Genomic DNA, 24,399 nt, shown 5'->3' with positions numbered 1-24,399 from the left:
ATTCTGCTGTTAAATGAGCATGCCATTGATATAGAAATATTTAGCATGTTAGTTTCAAAAAGAATGTAGATACATTCATAGAAATCAGTCTATTATATGGATTTTTAAGGAACCATGTATAACATTGATTTTTACCTTCCGTTTTGATAATAGGCTGAAGACTGCCTTCAATCACTTTAATTTTTGGTTCCACAACTTTGGTTATAATTTTAGTTGCTGAAAGTATAGAAAGTGGAACATAAATGATGTTTACATAAAAACAACCTGAACGAAATTCTCTCTCTTTTTTTGGTCTTTGTTGGGTACTGAGGTATCAGATGTGGTAATATGTTCAGGAAGTCAGATACAGGAAATATTCCTGGTAATTATCTAGTATCTTCTCATGTCCAGATGATGAACTCTGAAGTCCAATGACTTGGATTTGTTCCAGTGAAATACATACTTGCTAAGTGAGGAATTCTATCTAGAAATCTATCATTTTGAACTGCACCACTAAAGCTCTTTACCTTCTTTTGTACGTCTTGAAAATATTGGCTGCGTAGCAACAAAGACAAATAAACATGATTAATTTCATGCAATTCATAATATCTTAAATTGCATTGTTGGATTCTTTCTCAATTAGAAGAAGACATTGAAAGAAAAAGACTCAAAATATTTTTCATGCATTTGATAACAGTGATACAGAAAGGAAAATACAAAAATAGTTCAGAATACTTAAATGTAAAAATGGATTCCAGCCAGCCAGACATGAGCTCTATGCAACAAATATGATATGATCATGTATTTAATTATTTAAGTTACAGGCTAAATTGGCTTTAATTTTCAGCTTTATCATCATCATTTTTATACTGAAAGCTATGTATTTTGAATGTATGTCATCCATCCAACTGAAATAATAATAATGTGCAAAATATATTTCAGATAACAGCCAACTATTTGGTTGGCTTTTGGTTGTATAGATTAACTGAAAGTGTGCCTCTGGAGCCAGATACCAGAGCTACTACTGGCTCTTTATCATTTCTAATTAGAGCCTTAAAAGATGGATTCATTAGATAAAGCACTAAAGCTATCTGTGCAATCATAACAGACTGTGTTGAAGCATTAGAGGTGAGATATTAGCGCAGTCTGGATTTCTGTCACATTCTCAGTTCGGGTTTCTGAGATGTTTATCTGTGTCAACTCTTTGAATTCATATGGATTCTAGAGCTTAATTGTGACTGTGTCTCGGTTATTTCAGATTTTACATATTGAGATCTCAAATTATGAAACTAAAATATGTCAAATCTTTGTGTCCAATTACTGATTCCACAGGTGGCCTGGCCACAGAGGAACCTTTCCATGAAGGTCAAATTCACAGAGGTCTCTGCTGCTACTATCAGAATGGGTTAATTACTTTTAGCTTAAATTTTCACTTCATGTTAAGGAACTTGAAGTTTAGAATGTTTATTGGGGTCCTAGTTTTGTTTCAGTCTTGCTTTTCTGAAGACTTAAATAGTTTTGACAGATCACGGGTTGAGGATTAAATACTGATTTTCTTCCTCTCCACCTCAAATGTCATATATTTGACAACACATACTAAAGAGCATTTTCCCCCCTTACAATTTAAAATGTATGGTATTTGGGGGACAAGAATAATACATAGTAAGAAAATTAAAATTTTAGAGACAAGTCAATAAAGGAACATGAAAATGGAATCTTTGGTTTAATTAGTCTCAACCTCTGTTTGAACTATGCTTTCAAGTAACTGCATACATGGAGAAGAGCTAAAGAAATATTCCACATCAGCATGTAAATCTCAGAGCTCTTTCAAGAGCTGAGTAGGTAGGTAAGACTCATTAGACTTGCATAATTTCACAAACTGTAGCTTGTTCTCTGTGAGAACAATTTAAGTAGAGGAAAATAAAGGAGTTATAATATTTTGGCTCAATGTAAGCAAAATATTGCATTGACATATAAAAGGTAGTGGACCTCTCATGGATAAAGTAGAAAAGGTAAAGAAATGTAGTGCAGATACACGTTTTTAGTGGAGGAAGATGACATAGCATTTCTGATGAATAGAGCCCATAAGCATTCTTTCATTTTTTATAAAATATATCTTTAATAAGATTGTATACTTCCATACTGGAATTTAAACCATGTTGAATTATAAGTATTCCAACTAAGTCATTGAAACAGCGCTGAGCTGGCCTGATACTAGGATTGTTTATGTTATTATTACATAATTAAGATCAGTAAGAACAGCAGACCTTTTGTTTTGCTCCTTACATCATCTTTACTCCTTTTCCATATCTAGTGTAAATATTAAGGAAAATTTTCTTAATTAAATAACAGGATGCTCATGGTATAAAATAGAATAATTCTTTCCAAGATAAATGTGGGAATTGAAGCAATGCTTTAGCTACTGATGCATTTTGAGTGTTGAATTGTAGAGTCAAAACAAAATGGAAAGAATTTCTGCTTTGAAAGCTGCAACGGAAGAGAGGAAAAAAGACAAAGGAGGAAAAAGCCACATTGAATAAGAAATACTATGAGTTACATTTATGAAAATGAAATACCTTTGCTATTGTTAAGAAGTAGAGGTTTAATTTTGATAATCTGGTAGAGTCAGGAATAAAAGAACCTTGGAATCTAGAAACTCTAGGTTTATCACCTGACAATTTTTTTGTTCCTTCATCCAGTTTTGAATGGGGAAGAGTTTTTGAACCACCAGCGCATAAATATTAGACTTCTCTGACAGCCTGCCCTTAGATGGCTGAGGTCTTGAGAGTGGAATGAGCTACAAATCTTTCAGCAATGTTATTTCTGTGTCCACATATTTGAATTTTCAGATAGCTCTCAAGTGCCTTTTAGCTAGCTCTCCTCTTTGTATGTTTGTGTGTCTTTTTTCCCCTGCGTCTTTGCAATGCTAGCAATTATATCTATATCAAGCTAGCAGATGAATGAGGAAGTGGTTCATTGGAGTTGAAGGGTGTAGTCAAGGCTGAGAGGTCTCATCCAGACCTCAAGCCCTGTTTCAAGTGACATGAGATTTGCCATTGTTTGGAATTCTAAATACCAGATTATCAATCATCTCAGTAAACACAAAGAAAATTCTTGGGTTTTCTTTTTTTTTTTACATCTTGCCACTTATATGTGACAGATATTAATTATGTACTTACTGTAGACAGTTATGGGGATTTCTTTGAAGGTGCTACCACGAACAAACTGAAAATAAACATTATATTTAGTAACATGAAATGTAGTAGTTGTATTAACAAAATCTTGGCACCATGATTTTTAATTTTCACTGAAGTAAAGACAGTGAAGCTATCATTATATTTAGTAAAAATGAAGGCTTCATATAAATCATCTTCCAATTTCCTGCTGTTGGGCAACATGGCATAAAATGGTTGGATTTGTTACTCAGAGTTTTAAAAATTATAGAATAGTGAATCCCAAATTAAAAGTTCATTAAATAATACTCCCTATGTTGTCTGGTGCTTTAACCCTACCAATATTCAACCCAATATTTATCCTAGAATATTCCTTTACCTTTAACTATTGTGATTGGTGACAACTTCTTATAAGCAAATATTTTATCTTTCCATTATATTCTGTAGCAAAAATATTTGATAATAGAAAAATTATAGTTTCTTATCTACATGTCTTATCTTCCCTGCTGGACTGTAAACTTTTTGAATAAAGGGCCATATCTGATTCAACTTAATATTTCTCATAATACTTAACATTCTGCTTGGCCCCAAGTAGCTTTTATTAAATCCTCCTTAAACAAAACCATGAAGAAATAATGCCAGTGTACCATTATAATCAACAAAGAGCAATGCAGTCCCAGTGTACATCTACTTATTAATGTATACATTTCTAGTTTCTTATGTTAAACCTGCAATGTCTGTTCAACACATTAGAAACACATGCAATAACATCTGTACCTTAATTTGGATGTATTTGATCAGTTTATTAAGTATTTCCAGCAGTTGATCATTTCCAACAGGTGTGTCTGTGAAGAGGAATATTAAATGAATATTGTAAGAATGGATGAAATAAAAATCTAGGTTTCTATTGAAAAAGAGTTATGTTTTCATTAATCAGTTCAATAATTACCAACCTGCTGGATAGAGGAGTTTATCTACAACATGAATGACACCATTTGTTGTCATGATGTCAGATTCTTTTGATTTCAATTCATTTACCAGAAGTGTATCATTAACCTATTAAAACAGGGGATAATTTCAATGGGAAATTTAATGAAATATGAACATTAGGATAATTGAATAATAGATTAACACTCTCATAGATTCATACTAGAGAACTTACTCCTTTCAGAAAGATTTTGCTTCCTTGTGTGGTCTTTAAAATGTTAGTAACACCAGGTTCAAATCCCTTTCCAATGAAAACTCCTGGTGTCAGGTGATAAAGGATGATGTTTTGAAGAGCATTTTTGTTCCCTAGGGGGAAAAATATATATTTATTTAATAACATGTTATATATTTTGACATTTTGATATTATGAGGATGAAGGAGAAAAATATTTCTTTGTCTTTATTTTTTCCACACTGTAATTTCTCATAATATCATTGTTCTCTCAATGTGATATCAATGCTATGTCAAAACATGCAGTCCCTTCAATAAGTTCAATCAAAATATTATCCAACTTACTGGGAGAAAAAAGTCAAATTATTTTTGAAATTGTGACTATTTCTTTCTTTGTCACCTAGTTGTGTGCCCTTTAATAGAGACAACATAAGTGAACATCTAGTCCAACAACATTACGGTAAGCAGTTAATTGAGAACATTTATGAGTGACCCTCTAATTATTCCAAATGAAATTAAAGGAGACGAAGGCTAGCCATGAATAGGAAAGAGGGGACACTTTGGTGGCTGATATCTGGGCAGGACCGCTTGAGGAAGAAATGAGATCCTGAAATCAAGGGGCAAATATATCTGGTGTTCACTTCTACTCACGAATAAGAATTTCCTTTTCGTCGTTAGTCATTCCCTTAAAGGCATCGTTGGTTGGCACAAACAAGGTCCAATCTCCAGGCTGTGTCAGGAGCTCTTTCAAGTCTGCAGCTTCAAGTAGGCTGAGGAAGATGCTAAGCAGGAAGGACATATGGACATATGTTTATTTTATTAGATTTAATCTAGGTAAGCCTACCCACCATGCATGAAATAGAGTAGAATCCCTATACGTGGAAGCATGAGAAAATGGTTCATATGTTTTCATATGTTTCAAATGCAATTTACTGTTAAAGGTTTATCATGGGGAAATTATTTAAATATACATATGATTCTTAAATTTCCTAAACTCTGTTTTCCCCCTATAAATCTTGGTGAGGTCACACTTTATTTAATATTCTGCAAAATAGTCTTTGCTAGAATATACTATCAGTTTTTAAAAACTTAATTATAAAAAGATTTGCAAGAAGTAGTTCAGTCTATTAGCTTGATTTTTGTTTGTTTTTTACTTACCAAGTCATATTATGCTGCACCAGGAAGAAAAATATTGTTAAGAACATATCTTAATTTTAAAAACATTTGTATAGACTTTCTATTCTAAATTCTGTTCTCAGCAGTAGTGAATACCGAATGGATTTTGGAATACTTACTGTGAAACAAAACTATGCCAAAAGCTCTTATTCTCTTGTGGAGGTGAAACTAGTAAGCTTACCTGAAGCGCTTATCTTGTTTCAGTTTTTCATGGAGGGATTTCTCTGCTGGTTTGATGATCTCTTGGAATATGTGAATGGCACCATTTCTTCCTTGCTTGCTTCCTCTCACCATGCATGAATTTTCAATGCAGACAGCCTAGCAAAGAAATAAAGATACAGTTGTCCATTTCCTTACTTGAAATTCCCTACGTAAAAGAAGCTACATAATTGAATTTCTGGATGGGCTCTTCTAAGAGGTCACCTGACTTCTAATGCGAGAAAAAACAGTTTCTCTCCTCTGTTTTTAAGGTCTTGTACACTCTGACCTCACTTTTCCTATTCAACTAGGTCTTCCACTACTAAGCAAGCTACCCTATGTGTGGGGCAGGTAGTTTTGTCAGTGAATTTAAAAACTCCATATAATTCCACTTCTACATTTCCTATCATTCCTCTCTAGGTTCTAATCATTCTTACAGACCCTCTTTTGTGAACTTTCACCCTTTAACTTTTTAAGACCCTCTTTAACCATAAAGTTTCGTGACTTTACTGCCTCTTCACAGATATTTAGTATATTATCTTGACTGTAAGACACTATCAATTTTAAGTCAAATTACTGATTAAGTTATAGCATTTCTGAACAATAATATTTATATATGTATCATTTAGAATGCGGTGCATTTTCTGCATCATTTAAAATGTGTGTCTTGGCCTTGTGGAACTATGGTGCACAGCACTGTGTGTCATGTTTAGTTCAAGGTAATGCTTGACCTCCTATGAGTTCTTTTTTTTTTTTTTTTTTTTTCCTATGAGTTCTTTTTAACTGTAGCTGCAAGGTTGCCTGGACAGAAACTGAACAGCACCACTAAATAGCACTGTAATTCTGATAATAAATATTTTCTAGAAATTTTCCCTCAGATAAAGCACATTAGAACCACTTACTAGAAATCTTTATGTGCCTATAAAAGTTTATCCTGAAAGCCATTCAAAAGAGATTCGGTGGTTGGATGATGGTCATACATTAAAAGATCATCCTAAACATTGGACTCAATATAAAAATTACCTTGTAAACAGTAAAGTACGGTACTCTGTAAAGCGAAAGCTTATTTTAAATGAGTTTTAGTGATTTATGGAATTGAAATAATGCTTTAGAAAACGTTATTTATAATGAAACAAGTGCAAGTTATCAGAATTATTAATACACAGCACTTTTTGTATACTTTCCTCAAAGTCTTTTTAAACAAGCTCTTCAGTTCCCTGATCTTCCTATAAATATTTACTATTAAGACCACGTTAATAAAATTCTAAGGAACTTTTGTTACAAGAACAGTCTTTCGCAGATGTAGAGAATGGACTTGAGGACACGGGGAGGGCGAAGGGTAAGCTGGGACGAAGTGAGAGAGTAGCATGGACATATATACACTACCAAATGTAAAATAGATAGCTAGTGGGAAGCAGCTGCAGAGCACAGGGAGATCAGCTCGGTGTTTTGTGACCACCTAGAGGGGTGGGATAGGGAGGGTGGGAGGGAGACGCAAGAGGCAGGAAATATGGCGATATATGTATACGTATAGCTGATTCACTTTGTTATACAGCAGAAACTAATACAACATTGTAAAGGAATTATACTCTAATAAAGATGTTAAAAAAAAAGAAAAAAGAACAGTCTTTGACAAGGGCACGTCATTTGACATTTAGGCCAGCATGGATATTTTATCTCATTCGGATTCACTTACTGTGCGATACACGAAGACTCTGAGCTGTTTGCCGCCAATGGTCTCGAGCTTTTGTCCATTGTAAAGCTCATTAAGGCCAACTTTTACTTTCAATATGTGATTCTGCAGAATTAATTTAAGAAGACGCTGATCCATGCTCAGAGTATCATCTATAAGTAAATTCATTACAAAAGAGTGTTATTTTGTTTAGAAAGCAAAGTTTCTCCTGTAAGAGAAAATCATGAAAATGGGTAATCCCTACCACTATAGATCTTATGGATCCTACACATATATAGTATATGAGATGACTACATGCCAAAAGCTAAGAATTCTGTGCACAAATTAGAAATTCCATGAGCTATTTCATCAAATGACTACAATATGATTCCAAGCAGTCCAAACAATGGGCTTCATCTATGTGAGGGCCACATGGTTTTATGTGGTCACTGACAAAAGTTAAACTCTAAGCCTGGCCAAGATTTTCTCTGAGAATCTGATGTCCATTAGTCACATGAGAAACTACTGATGAATCATTTCTACATTTATTTTTATTTATGGAGAGAGAGTTGAAGCATGTAACCTCTTAAAGATGGGTTGATGTCAACATGTATGGATATTATTATTACGAAAAGAAAAAACAGCATTTCTAGGAATTTGAATTTTCTCGTTAATAATTTTCTATGTCACAACCTAGTATTTGGAAAAGCATTAAAAAGGTGATACTTATTTAGTTTTTAATTGCTAAATTTTGCCTAACAATTTAAATATGTCTTTGTGAAGTCATTTTTTTCTGGAAAAAGTGTCAGGTTGTATTAATCTAAACACAGTCCTTGAATAGCAGCTACTAGGTCAAATACTTGTAATAACAGTTCACATCATAATATGGAAGTGTATCATTTTCTCCTGTTTGTATTTATTTATAATTTGATACCTTACATTCAAATCCTGAGTTGCAAAATGCACCTACGTATTCCTAAATATTATTATGTTGGTGTTTAAATAAACAAATCAGATTTATTTTTCTTAAGATCTGTTAATACATCCATTATGTGTGCTGGAAATATGATCAGGTTCACAGAACAACTGAAGACTACTTACCACAAACTTTCGCTTCCTGTAGGCTATTATCTATTATAATGAAATATTTTGAAATGAAGGACATTTTAATAGACACTACATAGTGCTAATGCATTGTATGTGTAGCTGGTAAAGAAACTAATTAACACCTCACAAAATATCTATTATTTCTTAATGCAAACAATCATGGTGAAGAAACAATGTGTGTAGAGGAGGAAAGAGTAGGAATGACAGTGTCCAGTACATACCAGAAAATGCATTATTCACGGGTGCCAGCAAAGTGTATTCTCCATCTGGCCTCAGAGCAGATGCCAAGCCTAATTGGGCCACAAGGTCTGTGAAAGTGGTTTGCTGATTTCCAGCTAGCTCAATAACTTGTTTGGCTGTAACATAAACCATTACCATTCAAACAATGTCATCGTTGTTATTACCATAATCACGAAATTAGTAAATCAGCTCTTGGCTATTTTCCATAAGCTATTTGCTGTACTGGCAATGTGAAATCCTGCCTTTCCTTAGTAAGAGAGTTCCAGCTTCCCTTTTTTGGGGTTGATGACCAAAGACTTTCAGAAGGACAATATCTTTCTGACTTCTTGCTTTGCAGTTTTCTTGGATTCTTTATTACTTGCCTCTTATCTCTCTGCTCTTGTGAGTGCCATAGGTCTTTCATTTATCCAAAAGTAACCATTTGGTTATATCTTCCCTTCTGTTTTCAAGAAAAGCTCTGGCACTGTGATAATCTTTATCAATATTAGGTATTAGAAGTAAGTCAGGCAGAGAAAGACAAATATCATATGATATCGCTTACATGTGGAATCTAAAAAAATGGTACAAATGAACCTATTTACAAAACAGAAATAGAGTCATAGATGTAGAAACCAAACTTACAGTTACCAAGGGGGAAGGGAGGAAGGGATAAATTGGGAGATTGGGATTGACATATACATACTACTATATATAAAATAGATAACTAATAAGAACCTACTGTATAGCACAGGGAACTCTATTCAATACTCTGTAATGACCTATATGGGATTAGAATCTAAAAATGAGTGGATATATGTACATGTATAACTGGTTCACTTTGCTGTACAGCAGAAACTAACACAACATTTTAAATCAACTATATCCCAATAAAAATTCATTAAAAAAAAAAAAAAGAAACTCTGGAAAGCCAGAGGTTAATGCATGGAATGCCCATGACCACACAAGCTGCCTATTTAGTACTCAGCTCATTGTTAATTTTGTGTTTGTGCTTCATATGGCATTCCTTATACTGCACATTTATTTTCCATCTGCCTACTCTTAAGGCATCTAATTGGTAAACGATAGTAGGTAGAACAATATGAAACTGTTGCTCACCAGAATCAGGAATCAGGACCTGATCAATCAAATGGATAACACCATTATTTGTCACAATATCTTTTTTGTTCACCATTTTGATTCCATTTACTGTTATGCTGTCACCATCACATCCTATCTCAATTGTGTTTCCTTCCAGAGTCTCAAATACTGCTCCTCCCATGATAGCCTCGGAACACTGGAGGGTGTTTAAAATGTGGTACTTCAAGAGAGCTGGAGGACAAAGTACAAAGAGTAAGCTTTCAGATCAAGGAGAATAGCATTTGACCCTTAAAAGATGTGTTTCACTGTGGAACTAAGTATTCCTAAGAAATATAATATATATAAGACCTAAGTATTGACCTAAGGTTTTAAAATTCTGTTTATGTTCTCAAAATGTTTTTTCCATCAACTCTACAATAAAATTAGCTCAGCTCAGTAGGAAGTAAGAAGAAAAGAAGATCAGCTGCATGGAATTATTTGTGTAGTTCTAGAAAATGTGTTAGATCAAGTTCCCTCTATCATAAGAAAGGAATTTCCAATGGGAACAAAGAATAATTCCTCCTTTCAGAAGGCCTATAAAGTTATTTGCTAGTGATACCTGTTCCAAACACCCAAGCAGTATCTTACATCAGCTACCCATGACAGAACAGCTCTACAGGCATACTTCATTTCATTGAGCTTCACTATTTTGCACTTTGCAGATACTATGTTTTTTGTTTTTTTGGTTTTTTTTACAAATTGAAGGTTTGTGACAACCCTAAAGGCAACATCTAGAAAATAACCAAAATAAAGATGCTTTCTTGAAGGACTTCTGAAGGGATCTGTGCCTAAATTGTCTATATTTGCACCAAAATATCTCATCATAAATTGGTTAAGCCAATTTGGGGTAGGCTGAGTAAGCGAAATGTGCTAGTCACAATGTAAAATCTAGTTGAAACTAAAAAGGAGACTCGAAAGAAGCCAAGTTCTGTGTATCAATAGGTAATGGCCAAAGAGAACCATGCAATTTTCTCAACTCAACTTCAGTGTAAATTTAGAATTAAAAGCATTGAACAATATGTATACAGTATTAAAGTTTGATGATCTAATATTTCTTTTCAACACTTTCTAATTCTTTTTAATGTCTGCTACTTAGTTACTTGAAAGCAGTGCAGAAGAATGTGATCTGTAGGATACCCTGATTAATTATTTTAATTATTGAATTACTTTGCCTACTCTTTCAAGGATTTTGTTTTTTAAGATTTTTATAGTCCACCTCAGAATAAAAGTTTTTCTTTGCCTTTGCTTATCAAAGGTGATAATGCTGGCAGGACTTGATCTCTTTTTCATTTCCTTTCTTGGAATTCTGGGAGGCTTCTCCTAGAGAGAGACAGTTAAGTACCTTCTGAAGCCACTTTGTCTCCCATGATCCTTTCTAGAACCCCTCGTGGAAGTTTCTCAAAAGCTTCATTGGTGGGAGCAAAGAGTGTGAAGTGACCATCTCTGCCAAGGGACTCCAATATATCAGATGTGATGGCAGCTGCCTGAAACACAAATGTGCTTTTTAGAGGCTGGCACATTGCAAATCCAGAAGAAAATTACAATACACTCAGTCTGGGTGGACATGAGGGAGTTGATTATATAGAAAACTATAGAAGTTAGATATAACTCTTGTTAGATCTCTAAAATATTATCTTTTGACGCAAACAACCATGTCTTTTCAAACTTTCCTCAAACTGTATGTAAGATGGGGAATTCTGCCAATGCTTGTGTGACTGAACAATATACAGCAGTAAACGTAATAATTGATGAATTCATTCTAAATGCACTAAGTACACTACAGTCATGAAACTAATCATTCTTTATCTGTCATGTCCACATAAATATTATTATTTCATATAAGGAGATGATTCCTTCTGCGTAAAATGAAAACCTTTTCATTTCAAGAAATACATTGGTTACGTGTCTGCCAGATTTAATAGCTTTTTATAATTATTTTAGATTCTGACAGGTAAAGAGGAGGAATTTCAATGGTCCCAGACAATCTGCTATTACTTCTTGTACTTACTTTAAAAGATGAGAGGTCATCTTCTGCTTCAATAAAGTCCTGAATTGAGGTACCAATTTGTGTAAGGACACGGTCAATGACGTGCACAACACCGTTTGTTGCAATCTGGTTCCCATGGATGATTCGAGCACAGTTAACAGTGACAACCTAATTATTTGAGAAAATCAAATTTTAGAAATCACAGCTATCTATTGACCACTGAGACTGCAAGCCCCCATTTCCTGTTTTTCATGATTACTGGTAAATGTAACATGAAAGAACTGACATTCTGAATGTAAATTCTGAGGGTGAAGACTTACATATTACTATGTCCAAAAGAAAAAAACAAAACCAGGGAAAAAATGCAACCAGTTGAGAACCCAAGTCCAGTTACACTTAACATACCTAGAAATGCAAGGCAAAAACATTTTTTTTGTTTAAATTATTGCTTTTATTCCTCTATTTCTTTCATAGAGATAGTCATACACTATTTCTAATGTAGGTCAATGAGTTACATAAAGAAGTCTAATTAGTCCTAAAAAAAAGTTCTGAGACAGAAACAAACAATTATTGCATAAATATAATCAGTTCTATTTCAATGATTTCCTAAATATTGAGTCCTCACTGACCCTTTATTTCCTGGAACTCTGACTGTTGAAAGAGCTCTATGACCCTGGTTGGACGTCTCCCACAAAGACTTTATTAAAACACACAAGAACCTAAATCAGTATAGTAGCCAGAGGGTGAATAAAAGAGCTCTATGACCCTGGTTGGACGTCTCCCACAAAGACTTTATTAAAACACACAAGAACCTAAATCAGTATAGTAGCCAGAGGGTGAATAAAAGAATACTCATTCTCTGATTTTTCTCTGATAAATTCTCTGACAAATACTTATTATTTTTTCTGATTATTAGTTTTTCAAACACATCAAATACTAAAATTTCCTTTTGTAGAACACCTAAGTCTACTATCAATGAACTATCAATTTAATTTCTTCCTTGCAATCACGCTTTAATAGAAATCACTCACTGAATTAGAAATTTACATGCTCTAGATGTAGGGAAAAGTCTTGATATGGCATTTACATTATATTCACTAACTTTTTATTATTTCTGGGAACCTTATATAAAAGGTATAGAAAAAAATTAAGGGCAATGTTATTGAGAAAGGTACTTTTTATTAATGAAACTTACCCCATTAGGATAATGGTTAATGGAGAGCCCCAAATTGTTATACATCGGATGAACAATCATGCCGTTTTTCAAGTCCTTGGTCAACATTCTCTTATTAATCATGTGGCTATGTAGAGCATTCAATAATTCAACATTTACGTTGCTCTCCAAACCTCTACGGATATCCTAGGAAAAATTGAAATGACAGAAGTTTATTTTATTATAGTTAATTATTTAAAATCTTATAATCGCTCTGTTTCTACTCTTGTTATTTTCTCATTGAATTACTCAGACGGTCAAGCCAAATTGACATAAATAACTTAAAATTATACTATTTCAATTGATTAAGAAATTTTGTAAGTAGAGGTACTCAGTAAAGGGTTCCAGCTCTTACAGAGCACTTGGACATTTTTAGAGACAAAACAAAATTTTTAATAAATGTATTGATGAAGAGATGATCTTGCTGTAAAGGCTTAGGGAATATGAAATTATCAGATATTTAAAGTACTTTGAGTGGAAAACAAAATAAAACTGGCATTATATTTGTGTACAACATCAGAGTTTTAATAACCGTTTTATGTTTATTCTATGACAAATTCAAGAATTCAACCATCCTGTACCTTTTAATTTATCCAATACCACACTATAAAATACTGTACTTGGTGTTATGAGAAATACAATGATAAGTAAGGTGAAGTCTCGACTTTTGAGGTACTTATTCTATAGCAGCAGGCAAAAATAAACATAGTAAGATAAAGGACGGAAGGAGAAAAAAAATGCTTTCCAGATCAAATGAAGATGGCTGGCAATTCAGGTTTGGAGACAGGTCTTGCAGGGTAGGTAGACAGGGTAGGGACGGTGTGATGATCATTCTAAGTCCAGCTGCTGGCACAAGGTGAACGTTGGGAAAGCAGAAGTTGTCCAGTGTGGTTATTATATGCCTTTACGTTTCTCAGATAATATTAAGAAAGAAATTTTAGAAAGTATATGGGACCATAACATAGAAGACTTTAATGCCCAAGTAAAGAGTAAATTAAACTGGCAATGGGGAGCCATTGAGGCTGTTGTGGACTTGGAATATAATGATTAGCCTGGGCTTTAGGAAGGTTAATCTGGTGGTAGTGCATAGCAGGAAAAAGACTATTATGAGGATGAAAAATGAGATATGGGTGACTAACAGTAGTTTCTAAGAACTGAAGAGAGGCAAAGTAAGGATAACTCATAATTTTCAAGTTTGAACTCTGAGATTGGTACTGCCAATTATGGAAAAAAGACAGCAGAAAAGCAGTTGTTGATGGGGAGAAAGAAAGTGGCATCTATTTTAGATAATGTTTTGTTTAAAGATACAGATGGTGTATCCAAGGAGAAATATTAAGATAGATGTTAGAAATATTCTCCTGGGATTCAAGAAACACAGATTCCATGGCTCTATGCATTAAAGTGAAAGCCGAAGCCATCAGAAGTGCATCTAAACTTCAGAGTATAGTTCCTGGAAGAGACCTTAATAAGACCCATTCTAAAGGCATGGAAGAAGAGGAGTCTGCAAAAAGGACCAGAAAGGTGGTTAGAGATGTGGTCAAAGACAACCAGAAGAGAGAAAGTTCTATAATGCAAGCAATTAACCTCACAGTTAATGAAGCAAGATAGAATCTAGAAGAATCTGCCTAAGTTTTACTAAGTATTGTATGACTCTAGTAGTAATTATCAGTTCATCTTCATATCAAGTAGAAAGTAGAAATATATTTCTATACCAGTTTTACAGATTTGTATATTGTCATAATTTAGTGTGTTGTAAATCAGATTATGCACAAAAAAGCCTGAAAATTAAATGTATTGCTTACAACCCTTCAATTTAAATATCCACACACGTTTATAAATCTGTCAGTCTCTGAACAGCCATATATATTTACATATAATTAAAATAATAAGTATATGTATAATATAGCTTATTAAAAATTTTAAATTCCACTAGGCTTCTTAACTTGCCTTTCTATGAGATATGTCATTTAAAATTACCTATATTTCTTCACAACCAAAAGGGAAAGAGGAAAGGAGTAAAATAGAATAATGATAAAGTGCTTGTTCAATCCACTATTAGTTTGCCTTTATTAGTCCATGAGCCTACCGGGATGTTATTCCATTTATGGATGTATTAAAATGATTTTCTCCTTACCCTCAATTAACTCATCCTTTTATGTATCCTCATATATGTACGACAGAAAGATATACAATTTCTATTCATTTCCAAGTCAGTAAACCAATTAAAGTATACCAATAGCAGTAAAAAAATTTATATTCATGAAAATAATGAATTACAGAATCCAGGTTGTCCCAAGCCTCGTTACTTGGTGCGAAGTAAGTGAATGACCCCTTTCCTTCGATCTCTTCCCTCAGTTTTGAGACATCAGAATAACGCTGCGTGGTGGTGGCTCCCACAATGCCCAGGGTACCATAAACATGGTCAATAGGCATAACTGAAATAATCAAGAGATGAATAAGTACTTAAGAAAAAATTTCAAGAATGTTATTTTACAATAATTTAACCTTTACACAAAGCCCCCCAATATATTAAATGATAATTTTAGCAATACAGTTCTATAAATCATCAATTTTATGTGAAAGTTGCCTTTTGAATGTCAAATAATAAAGTACTATTGAAAAATATCATTCCATATATCCTTGGTGTTGAGGGAAAATGAATTTTCAATTATTATCCTTGTTTGAGGTTTAGTCTGTTTACATGTCAAATCTGCTATGTCAATATGGTTCAATTACAATTATTAGTAAGTATCTTTGATTATTTCTCTGTAAACAACAAAAGTTCCTCACTTCTCACTGACAATGGCAAAGGTAATTTATTTTTTTGTGTTGGCTTAAAGCTCCTAAATAGTATAATACTGTTAGGTATAGGGGTGTAATTATACAGATTTGGGTCCCTGAAAGAAATATGTAGACCTGCTTCTTTTCATCATAATTTCAGGAAGGAAATATATAAAAATATCTAATACTTCTAGAATACATCTTCTGAACTTCAGAAGAAAGATTAATATATGAATGTCAGTCTGAAGTTTGGGTGCAGCCAACTTATTTTTTATGACTCTGTCTTATTTAAAATTTAGTATGATTTGGATCATATCATAGGAGAAATGGTTATTACCTTTGTGAATATAGCAAGACTAGGTACACAATTAGTAAATTAAGTCACAAAATCAGGATTTAAAAACACCCCAACAGGATGGGAAAAATGAGTCAAATGTGACAGTTAAATGTCACAGGGTTCCATTTAAGTCCCACGCCTAAGTTAAAAAAAAAAAACAAATCCCAAAGGAAGCCTTGATTTGACAGTATTCATTTAAAAAAGATCTGTAATCAATGTTAATTACTTAAAAATTCAGCATGAGTTAATGATATGACATGGTTACCAATAACATTAACCAAAGTTCAGGAGCCCACCTGCCCCAAACTGAGATATTTGTCTTAATATTTTCTCAGCTTCCTGGACACACATAGATAGTAGACACCAGTCTTGGATCACAATCAGAAGGAAAAAAACGACTGGATTAGAGGCTTTTCATGGGTTGCTGTCAATTACAGTAAGGACTCCAAAGTCTATATCACATTCAAACTGGGGGCCATGAGCCCAGAGAAGAGAAGATTCTGTTGGGGAAGAGAGGGTAGCTGGAGGAAGGGTGTGATGATTTGTGTTAACTATCTGAATGGCTGTCATTTCAAAGAGGAAATAGGTGAACTAATTTTTCTCTAGTTGGCAAGTTACAGGAAACTAACTTTCAATCTGAGAAACGTTATAAAATCAGAGCTGTTGAAGCAGAGAAGATGATGTCTTGCCAAGTAGTCAGCCCATGTTCCTAGACAAATTCAAAGAAAGGGATTTTGTAGTGGCGATTTTTGTTCTTGAAGGAAAGTTGAACTAATTTAAAGTTAGAATAAGCTTCTGTTGTCCAGCATTTAGTGTATATGATGTATATTTGAATACTTTATCAACATGATAAAGTCATGATTAACACCAAGATATGGGGGATATATCTTGGATTTATCATGGTGCTAAATACACACACACACACACAATTGGCTTCGCTATAAGCTACTTCAACTCTTTTTCCTCAAACAAGACAAATTCCTCATTTAATTCAGTAATTGAAACTTTACCTGCTGGGCAGCCTTTCATTCCTTCCATCCTCATATAACCAGGGCAGCATTCATATAACACAGTCCTATACATTGGAAGAAAATTAATATTAAAATGGGAGAACTACAAAGGATATATTTTGACATAAACTTAGCAAAACATATTACTTATTGCCTTGATTTATTGAGAATTTAGAAATCCAGTTTTTTTGTTTGTTTGTTTATGACATCAAGGTATTTATATTAGCTTGATTTCTCTCTATAGCCTCATGGCATGGTGGAAAAATTCCAGGATCTTGAGCCAGAAGAATGGAGTTTGGTTCCCAGTTCCACTACTTAGTTGATGTGTGACCTTGAGCAAATCATTTAATAAATTTGAGTCTCAGTTTCCCCAACTATTTAACATGAAGGTAGTAGCTAAAATACTTATTCATGGGTAGTTGTGAATCTCAAATAAAACAATGCTTTGGAAATAATTTTGCAAACTATAAATAGCTATAAATGTTTATTAGTATAAGGTTATTAGGAACTAAGAACGTCAGAAAAATTTATTAACTCACTTATAGGTAGTAAAACATGAAACTATAGACGAGAATAACATTTCTGGCATGGAATATTGGCTTAAGGATAGTTAAAAGATAAGAATATAGAGATAAGTGGGAAACTAAATTTTCAAACTGTTCTCTAATTTTAATATAATTTCAAGAATAGCTGGTATCAGAAACATATACAGACTGTAAGAGAGCCTTATGCAAATATGGTCCCTGAAATAATTTTATTTACATGGCTACCCATAAAAATAAATGTGAATATTTGGATGCCAAGGGATTGATTAAGAATTGCTTATACTTTAGCTTTAGCATATATCATAAACAATAAGAATGAGATACATAATTTTTAGTCCGGGACTAATAATACTTTATATAAAATAGTAAATAGAAGAAGAAATTGCTAAAGTAGCAAAAATTTCTATAACATATGCTCATATTAATGCACTATATGGTATAGAATTCCAAAACAGGCAATTGCAATTTCAGATGATACTTGAACAATACAGTTGTCTGAGTTAATGCTTTGAAAGCAATGACAACAAAGAAGTATTTTTCCCAGGAAATTTATGCTACACAAAACTCAAAGTTCCCATATTGTCAGTAGGACAAATAAGAGTAAAAAAATATCATGAATGTGCATATCTCTGAAAGTGGGAAATTTATCTTCATTTTCTGAATAGTATCTAAAATCTCATGGAAATGCCAACTGAAAATGTCACTGACATTTTTTTGAAGGAGGTCTACAAAATTCTATATTATTGAGCCAATATATATTGTGGGGAATATCTTAAACCTAGGAAACTTCCTGTTTTTCATTAGACCCACCCAGTTACTTCCCCCAAATCCCCAAAGCAGCTATTCAAACAGAAGATAAACATTTCTGTCAACTGATACATAAAGTCCTAAAGATGACTTTGGAAACTTTAGCAGCTGCAAGCAGATGGCAAATCAGGCATTCTTCCTGTCAATGTTACTGATTCCTTTGGTTGTTTGAAACTAGCAACTAGCGTTTACATTTATTCCAGAGCACAGATGTTAACGTGTTTGTGAAAATGAAGTTAAGGGAAATAAGCTAATATAATTAAACAAAGGAGACACTGTTATATTTCTGGTAAAAAAACCAGGCTTCAAAGCGAGAATTTTTTTTTCTTTTTTAATGGAAAGCAAGAAAGAATCTTGGTATAAGCTTTGTACAAGCGTCGGCATCTCTAACATATTTAGATGGTTAAAGTAAGATTGTGTCGGACTTCCTTAACTTCTGGGAAGTGTGTAATAAAAATTTTCCCTAAATATTTCAGAGAGCAGGTCCTTTCTTATGCAGTTAGTGTGCCTTCCAAATAGGCCTCATGGTAACCAAGAATACAAAGAACAAAGCGAGAAAAATCCAGAGCTTTGGAGTTCCCAACTGGGGCCTGACCTAAATCATGGCCAGGATCCTTGTAACTACTGACTTACGCTGTAGTTGTGTGAATGATCCACAAGTCTAGCAGATTTATGCAAACTAATAAGAATAATGTCCAGGTCAAAAAGTAACATTGGTTAAAACTCTGTTAAGCCAACATGTGGGAACAGGCAGCAATGTCCTGTGGGTCCTAGCCTTGGTTACCATGGGGAGGCACAGTCCAGATAAGGTTATATGCCTTGAATACGTGATTCTTAGTAAAATAAAGAGAACCCTATGCATTTTAAATAGGCATCTGCACACACCTCCTTTTCACACCAGCATATACCCAATTTGCTTAAAGTAGTTTAAATTTAAGTACGATTAATATTATGAGTTAGAGTTACTTAGTAATTTCACATTAGTCCATTAGTTCATTTATTTTACCTTCAGAAACTCTCCAAGTATTAAATCTGCATTTCACAGGCAAAGAAACAAGACTCCAAAATGTTATGTGATTCCACAGTTAATATTTGTAACCAATATTATTAAGTTAAGAATATGTTTTTTAACAATCCCCCAATCCTTCCACCTATTTAGAGTAACTGAAGTTTAATGATGATGTGCTTCAGATATTCTGGTTCTCAAGTCATCCTTCACTGAGGTTGCTGTCCAAAGTAATATGAAGCAGGCAGGAGCCATTTCACTGACTGAGGATGACATCTTTAATTTTTTTTTTTATCTATAATTCAGCTCCTTCATCTTAAAATGAAGAATTTGCACCACATGAGTACTTATCAACCTTTATATGTCTAGGATTATATTTCTTCTACCAATATTTATTAATTGATTAAACCAATAAGCTATCAAGTAATAAAAATGTTTTCCAACTCTAGGTTAATCAGTGAAGTATATAACTAAGTTGAAAAGTAATCATCTTTTTGGCTGTTGAAATAGTAATATAGTGGTGGGTTTCCATTATCACCTTTGGGGACCCCTGGAGATCTGAGAGTTTGGGATGGAATGACTGGATTAAATGAAGATATGAAACCTAAGTCCCTTCCAACTTTAAGCTTTGATGAAAACTCTGGGGTAAACTGGTGTACTTTATATAATTTCTAAATGACTGTAGGCAAACATTAATTTTTACCTGAAAACCCTGGTATTTCACATCAATTTGTTCTTCTGGCATTTTTTTAAATAAAATGAGGAAACTGAGGCAAAGAGGTTAATTGACTTGCCTAAGATAAAAGAGGCCAAACCAGGAGTAGAAATGACATAGTCAAACTGTCAGTGATTCTATACCAGATCACATGGCCAGTGCCATAGATTCAGGAATAACATGAGTTCCACTAGTAGAGGGAGAAATTCAGGGAAAATGTCTTCATTCATATGTGATCCACTTTTTTTAAGCTCACAATTTTGCAGAATATTTTCAAGAAGATCATGTGTATGTCCAAGGAAAGACATGGGCATTGTGGTGTTGTCTTTGGAACTGGCACATTAAGGAAAAAACGACACTTACGTTTTCTTTCCACAGATGGCACCTTGATACCAGTTCCTACAAGTGCTAAAGTATTTCCTTTTGGTGCCCAAAATCTGTTGAAGGGCGCAGACATTTGGGCTGGAAGATGGAAGGAAAGAAAGTTAATGTCCTAATGACAACTAGTTTTTCATATCTACATGTCAGATAGTACAAAAAGAAAAAAGTTAATATGTGGATTCGATTATCAAAGATGCAATTCTAAAAAAAGATGTGATTCTAGTCAGCACAAATCTCATTCTGATCCAATCCTCCTGAATCATTGGAAAAACTAAAGTCTATGAGAGACAGAGAGAGAGAGGAAATTATACATCTCTGAGAGTAAAATGCCATTGTTTCAAAAGTTAACCTAATAGAATTAAACAACGTGTCTTATTACTTTTAATAGTAGGTATTTCACTGACACTTTTAAACCAAACATGCTCATTTAGGGTTTGGGGGTGGCTTAAGGCTCTGGAACAATGACAGATCAGACAGCAAAATAGACAGGTTTTCCTAAGTCCAGGGACACTGTACTCTGTAATTTTCTAGGTAAGCAATCACGGAAGTAAATGAATGCTAAGATTAACTTAAATAATATGGCTGCACAAAGGAAAATTTATTGCTTTGCCTGGAAGTAATTAGATTAAGACATCCTCTGCCAGAATTTTAAGTGTTTTTCTCCCTTAAAAAGAAGGAAGTCTTATTTGCTCTGTAAGGCAAGGGAACTTTGGGGCATTATGAACATCCCTCTGAGACATTGTGGATGTAGTGCCAAGATCCATTTCAAAAATTAATAATAAATTGTTGTTTAAGTTACTAAATTATGTCTGATAACTTTAAAATGCTAAGTTATAGTTGAGTTTATTCTAAGAAATAAAGTTTTTGCAAATTGTACAGAATGCAAAATTTAAAGACATTCTTAAATGCTTCAAAAAATTCAGAAAACTGGTTACATTACCTATTAATTTTCATAATAAATGAAGTTTTCCCTAACATAATGTGAGATATTTCAAAGCTGTTTACATAATGAGAGTCTCCAACAATAGATTCTTTCATCTTGGAAACCTCATTCTAGAAATTTGGAATCAAATAAAAGCACAAATAAACTGAATCATGAAGAAATGCCCTGTTAAATGTTGTTAATTACATTAAAATCTTACAGTGTTCCATAAAAAGCAATTATACACAAGTTTTTTGGACCGTAATCCTTAAAGTTTAAGACACATACATCAACCACAGAATACTCATTTTTTCCTTTTTCTTGTTACATTGTAATAAGCAGGAAAAAAAAAAACCCTGAGGTATAAATAAGGAACTGTATGTAGAATTGTACATATAACAAGCTAAGGGAAAAGAAGGTTTATAAAATCAAACCACTGACTTACCCCTGATCCCGGCCCCTGATACGGCTGTGAGCCAAGATCTTGTCATAATGACCATTGGCATTTGCAGGGTTAACCACAATAAGCAAGAATAGAGAAAATATGGATAAGAGAGGAATCATCTCTAGTCTCTCCGTTGCAGTTAGTCCACGAAGAGAACTGGCAGTGGGCTTTGGAGAGCTCAGAGCTTATATACATGGCAGAGTTCTGGGAGGGAGCTCTGTATCAACCTGGGAATCTGAACTCTCTCCAGAAGACATCAGCAACTTCAAGTTGCCAGCTAGAATCTGCTTTTTCAGCTATGTTTACTGAGCACACTGAGCCTCTTTTTCTTCTCATTATCAAAAGGATATTTATTTTATTTTTATATTATTTTTCTCTTTATTTTTACTACCTGGCTCATTTCATGTTCATATTTCTGTTTTATTCTTTTGTAATTTAGAGGGTTTTTATGGGAAATGATTTTATTTAGATTTTAAGGATCATTCTGTAATACATCCTTTTCAGGGTGCATGTCCCTGTGCTCAGTGAGAGTATGATTTGATCTTATCACATCTTGTCATATTCAGTTCACATCAGAACTGAAAGATTATTTTTCACCAGATAACAAAGGTAGATGTAGGTTGGATAATCACAAGGCAGTAATGGCTGTTGATTAAAAACAAATGTTGAATGGACATAAACTTTCACAGGATATGGGACAAGAATTTTAACTTGCTGATGAAACATGTAGGAGGGATCACATTTTCCTTGCAATGTGTAAACTGGGGGGATCCCTCCCATTTCACTTCTCTTTTCAGCTATCAAGGAATAGATAGAGTTAACATAAATCTGGTTCTGTTAAGTTTCCCTAACTTTTGAAGCAAAGCAGGAAAGAAAAACATGTGTCATTTTGTTTTTTCATTACACACAGGGCATGATGTTAACCATTTGACAGCGCATCTCTTGGTAACCACAGGACAAAAGCATCCCCTGTTGGAAACAAGTATTACCAGTCTAACTGCAATAGAATAATGCAATACATATTAAGAAACAGGGGCATTGCCAGAATTATTCTTCTTCTGTTTTATCAAGAGTAACCAAAGTCTCTTAATGTTACACAGTGCAATTCCTAGCCAAGGGACTATGCACTCTCACCACTCCACACGTGATACGTCAACAGTTAGCTAAATAACTACAATGAGTTTCCCTGGATAAATAAGTTACACACTATCCTAAAGTGAAAGTGTAATTCAAATATGTCTTGTTGCAAAGTGCTCCCGCTGTAGTGGCCCATCAGAGTTGTTTCCCCACTGGCAATATAGAGAAATTTTAGACTGAAACTCCATGTTGCCCAATTGGAAGGTCTTTTAGCGAAGGCTGGATTAGGCCAGAGAGGATTCCAAGTATCAGGAGAGTTATATTAAGCTTGCTATAGGATTTTGTCTTGGGGCACTAAAACAATTCTGCAACTTGCTGCTAGTTTAGTAACAAAGCGTACAATGTAATAATAAATTCCAAAATATGTTTAGAGGCTTCTTTTCAATTTGAAAATCTTGACATTAAGGTATAGAAAATGAAAGAGCAATTCAAAAGGAGAGCTGGAGAAAAGATGGTAAGAGGTAAATTATATTCTTTCCCTGGTCCCTTGCGGGAAGCAGAGAATTAATCTATCACTTATATTTCTCTGAATGGAATTACTCTAACTTTGCTCGTATGTCACTGTTTTGCTTTATACAATAGGTTTCAATACTCTTATGTTGCGCAAATAGAAGGTGGTCAGTAATTGCTTATTGAGTAGAATGAAAAGGTTTTTTGAAAATAAGTTCTATCTGATATCAGTATATTAGCTATTAGAACATTATTGATAACAGTTATATAAAAGTCTTCAATTCAAGGCTGGTGAGACATTATAACGTAGATTGCTTATCTTCTAAGATAAAACAGTAGAATTTTGGAATTACTGGAAACAAATCAAACTCAAAATACAGAAATCCCTCCAACATCATCACTGTAAATAGTCATCCACTCTTTACTGAGATGCTCTCTAAGATTAATGCAACCCTTTTCATTTTAGACAGCTGTAACTGTTAGTAAGCGTTTCTGTAATGAAGCTCAAATCTGCTCAGATCCAATGGGGTTTGATTGGAGAGGAAGGAATGAGGTATAGAGAGAGATATAGACTTGGAAAATATGTATCAAGAGTGAGAAAGTTATTTAAATATGGTCCAGAATGATAACAGATGGACTTGACTTTGAAGATAGGGGTGAAGGCAGAATTAATATGTCATGTTACCTACTTTCTTAACAGCGCCTATAAATTGAAAATATATCGATTATTTTAAAGAACGATTTTGACCTGTGACCTGTGTTCCTGTGACCACAGTTTTATCCACTGGAATGAATGGCTTCCATTCACCCTGACTCCTCCTTTGGTACAAATAGACAAATAATT

At 33.9% G+C, this 24,399-nt stretch overlaps 1 protein-coding gene across 8 annotated transcripts in view; it reads right to left on the bottom strand.

Annotated features, from left to right (window-relative positions):
- The window catches only part of POSTN (periostin), a 34,298-nt gene extending 12,114 nt beyond the window's left edge, over window positions 1-22,184 (bottom strand). For 2 of the 8 annotated variants that reach the window (XM_067713317.1, XM_067713322.1), the window contains exons 1-17: window positions 21,969-22,182; window positions 20,584-20,682; window positions 17,148-17,212; window positions 15,297-15,454; window positions 13,002-13,166; window positions 11,828-11,974; window positions 11,162-11,303; window positions 9,799-10,011; window positions 8,685-8,819; window positions 7,381-7,529; window positions 5,668-5,804; window positions 4,962-5,092; window positions 4,315-4,445; window positions 4,106-4,208; window positions 3,930-3,997; window positions 3,159-3,204; window positions 136-216 (exon numbers count right to left, since the gene is read on the bottom strand). In XM_067713317.1, the coding sequence (XP_067569418.1) occupies window positions 136-216; window positions 3,159-3,204; window positions 3,930-3,997; window positions 4,106-4,208; window positions 4,315-4,445; window positions 4,962-5,092; window positions 5,668-5,804; window positions 7,381-7,529; window positions 8,685-8,819; window positions 9,799-10,011; window positions 11,162-11,303; window positions 11,828-11,974; window positions 13,002-13,166; window positions 15,297-15,454; window positions 17,148-17,212; window positions 20,584-20,682; window positions 21,969-22,087 (2,089 nt within the window). In that variant the 5' untranslated portion in view covers window positions 22,088-22,182. Of the gene's footprint in view, window positions 1-135; window positions 217-3,158; window positions 3,205-3,929; window positions 3,998-4,105; window positions 4,209-4,314; window positions 4,446-4,961; window positions 5,093-5,667; window positions 5,805-7,380; window positions 7,530-8,684; window positions 8,820-9,798; window positions 10,012-11,161; window positions 11,304-11,827; window positions 11,975-13,001; window positions 13,167-15,296; window positions 15,455-17,147; window positions 17,213-20,583; window positions 20,683-21,968 lie in introns of all 8 variants that reach the window. The other 6 variants (XM_067713315.1, XM_067713318.1, XM_067713316.1 and 3 more) reach the window with 6 other exon arrangements.
- Between the last annotated feature and the right edge of the window lie 2,215 nt (window positions 22,185-24,399).

Source organism: Pseudorca crassidens, chromosome 18, assembly GCF_039906515.1.
Source record: "Pseudorca crassidens isolate mPseCra1 chromosome 18, mPseCra1.hap1, whole genome shotgun sequence".
In the NCBI taxonomy this organism is placed as follows: Eukaryota; Metazoa; Chordata; class Mammalia; order Artiodactyla; family Delphinidae; genus Pseudorca; species Pseudorca crassidens.
The sequence above is the reverse complement of the archived record's forward strand: the minus strand, read 5'-3'. Positions and strand labels throughout refer to the sequence as shown.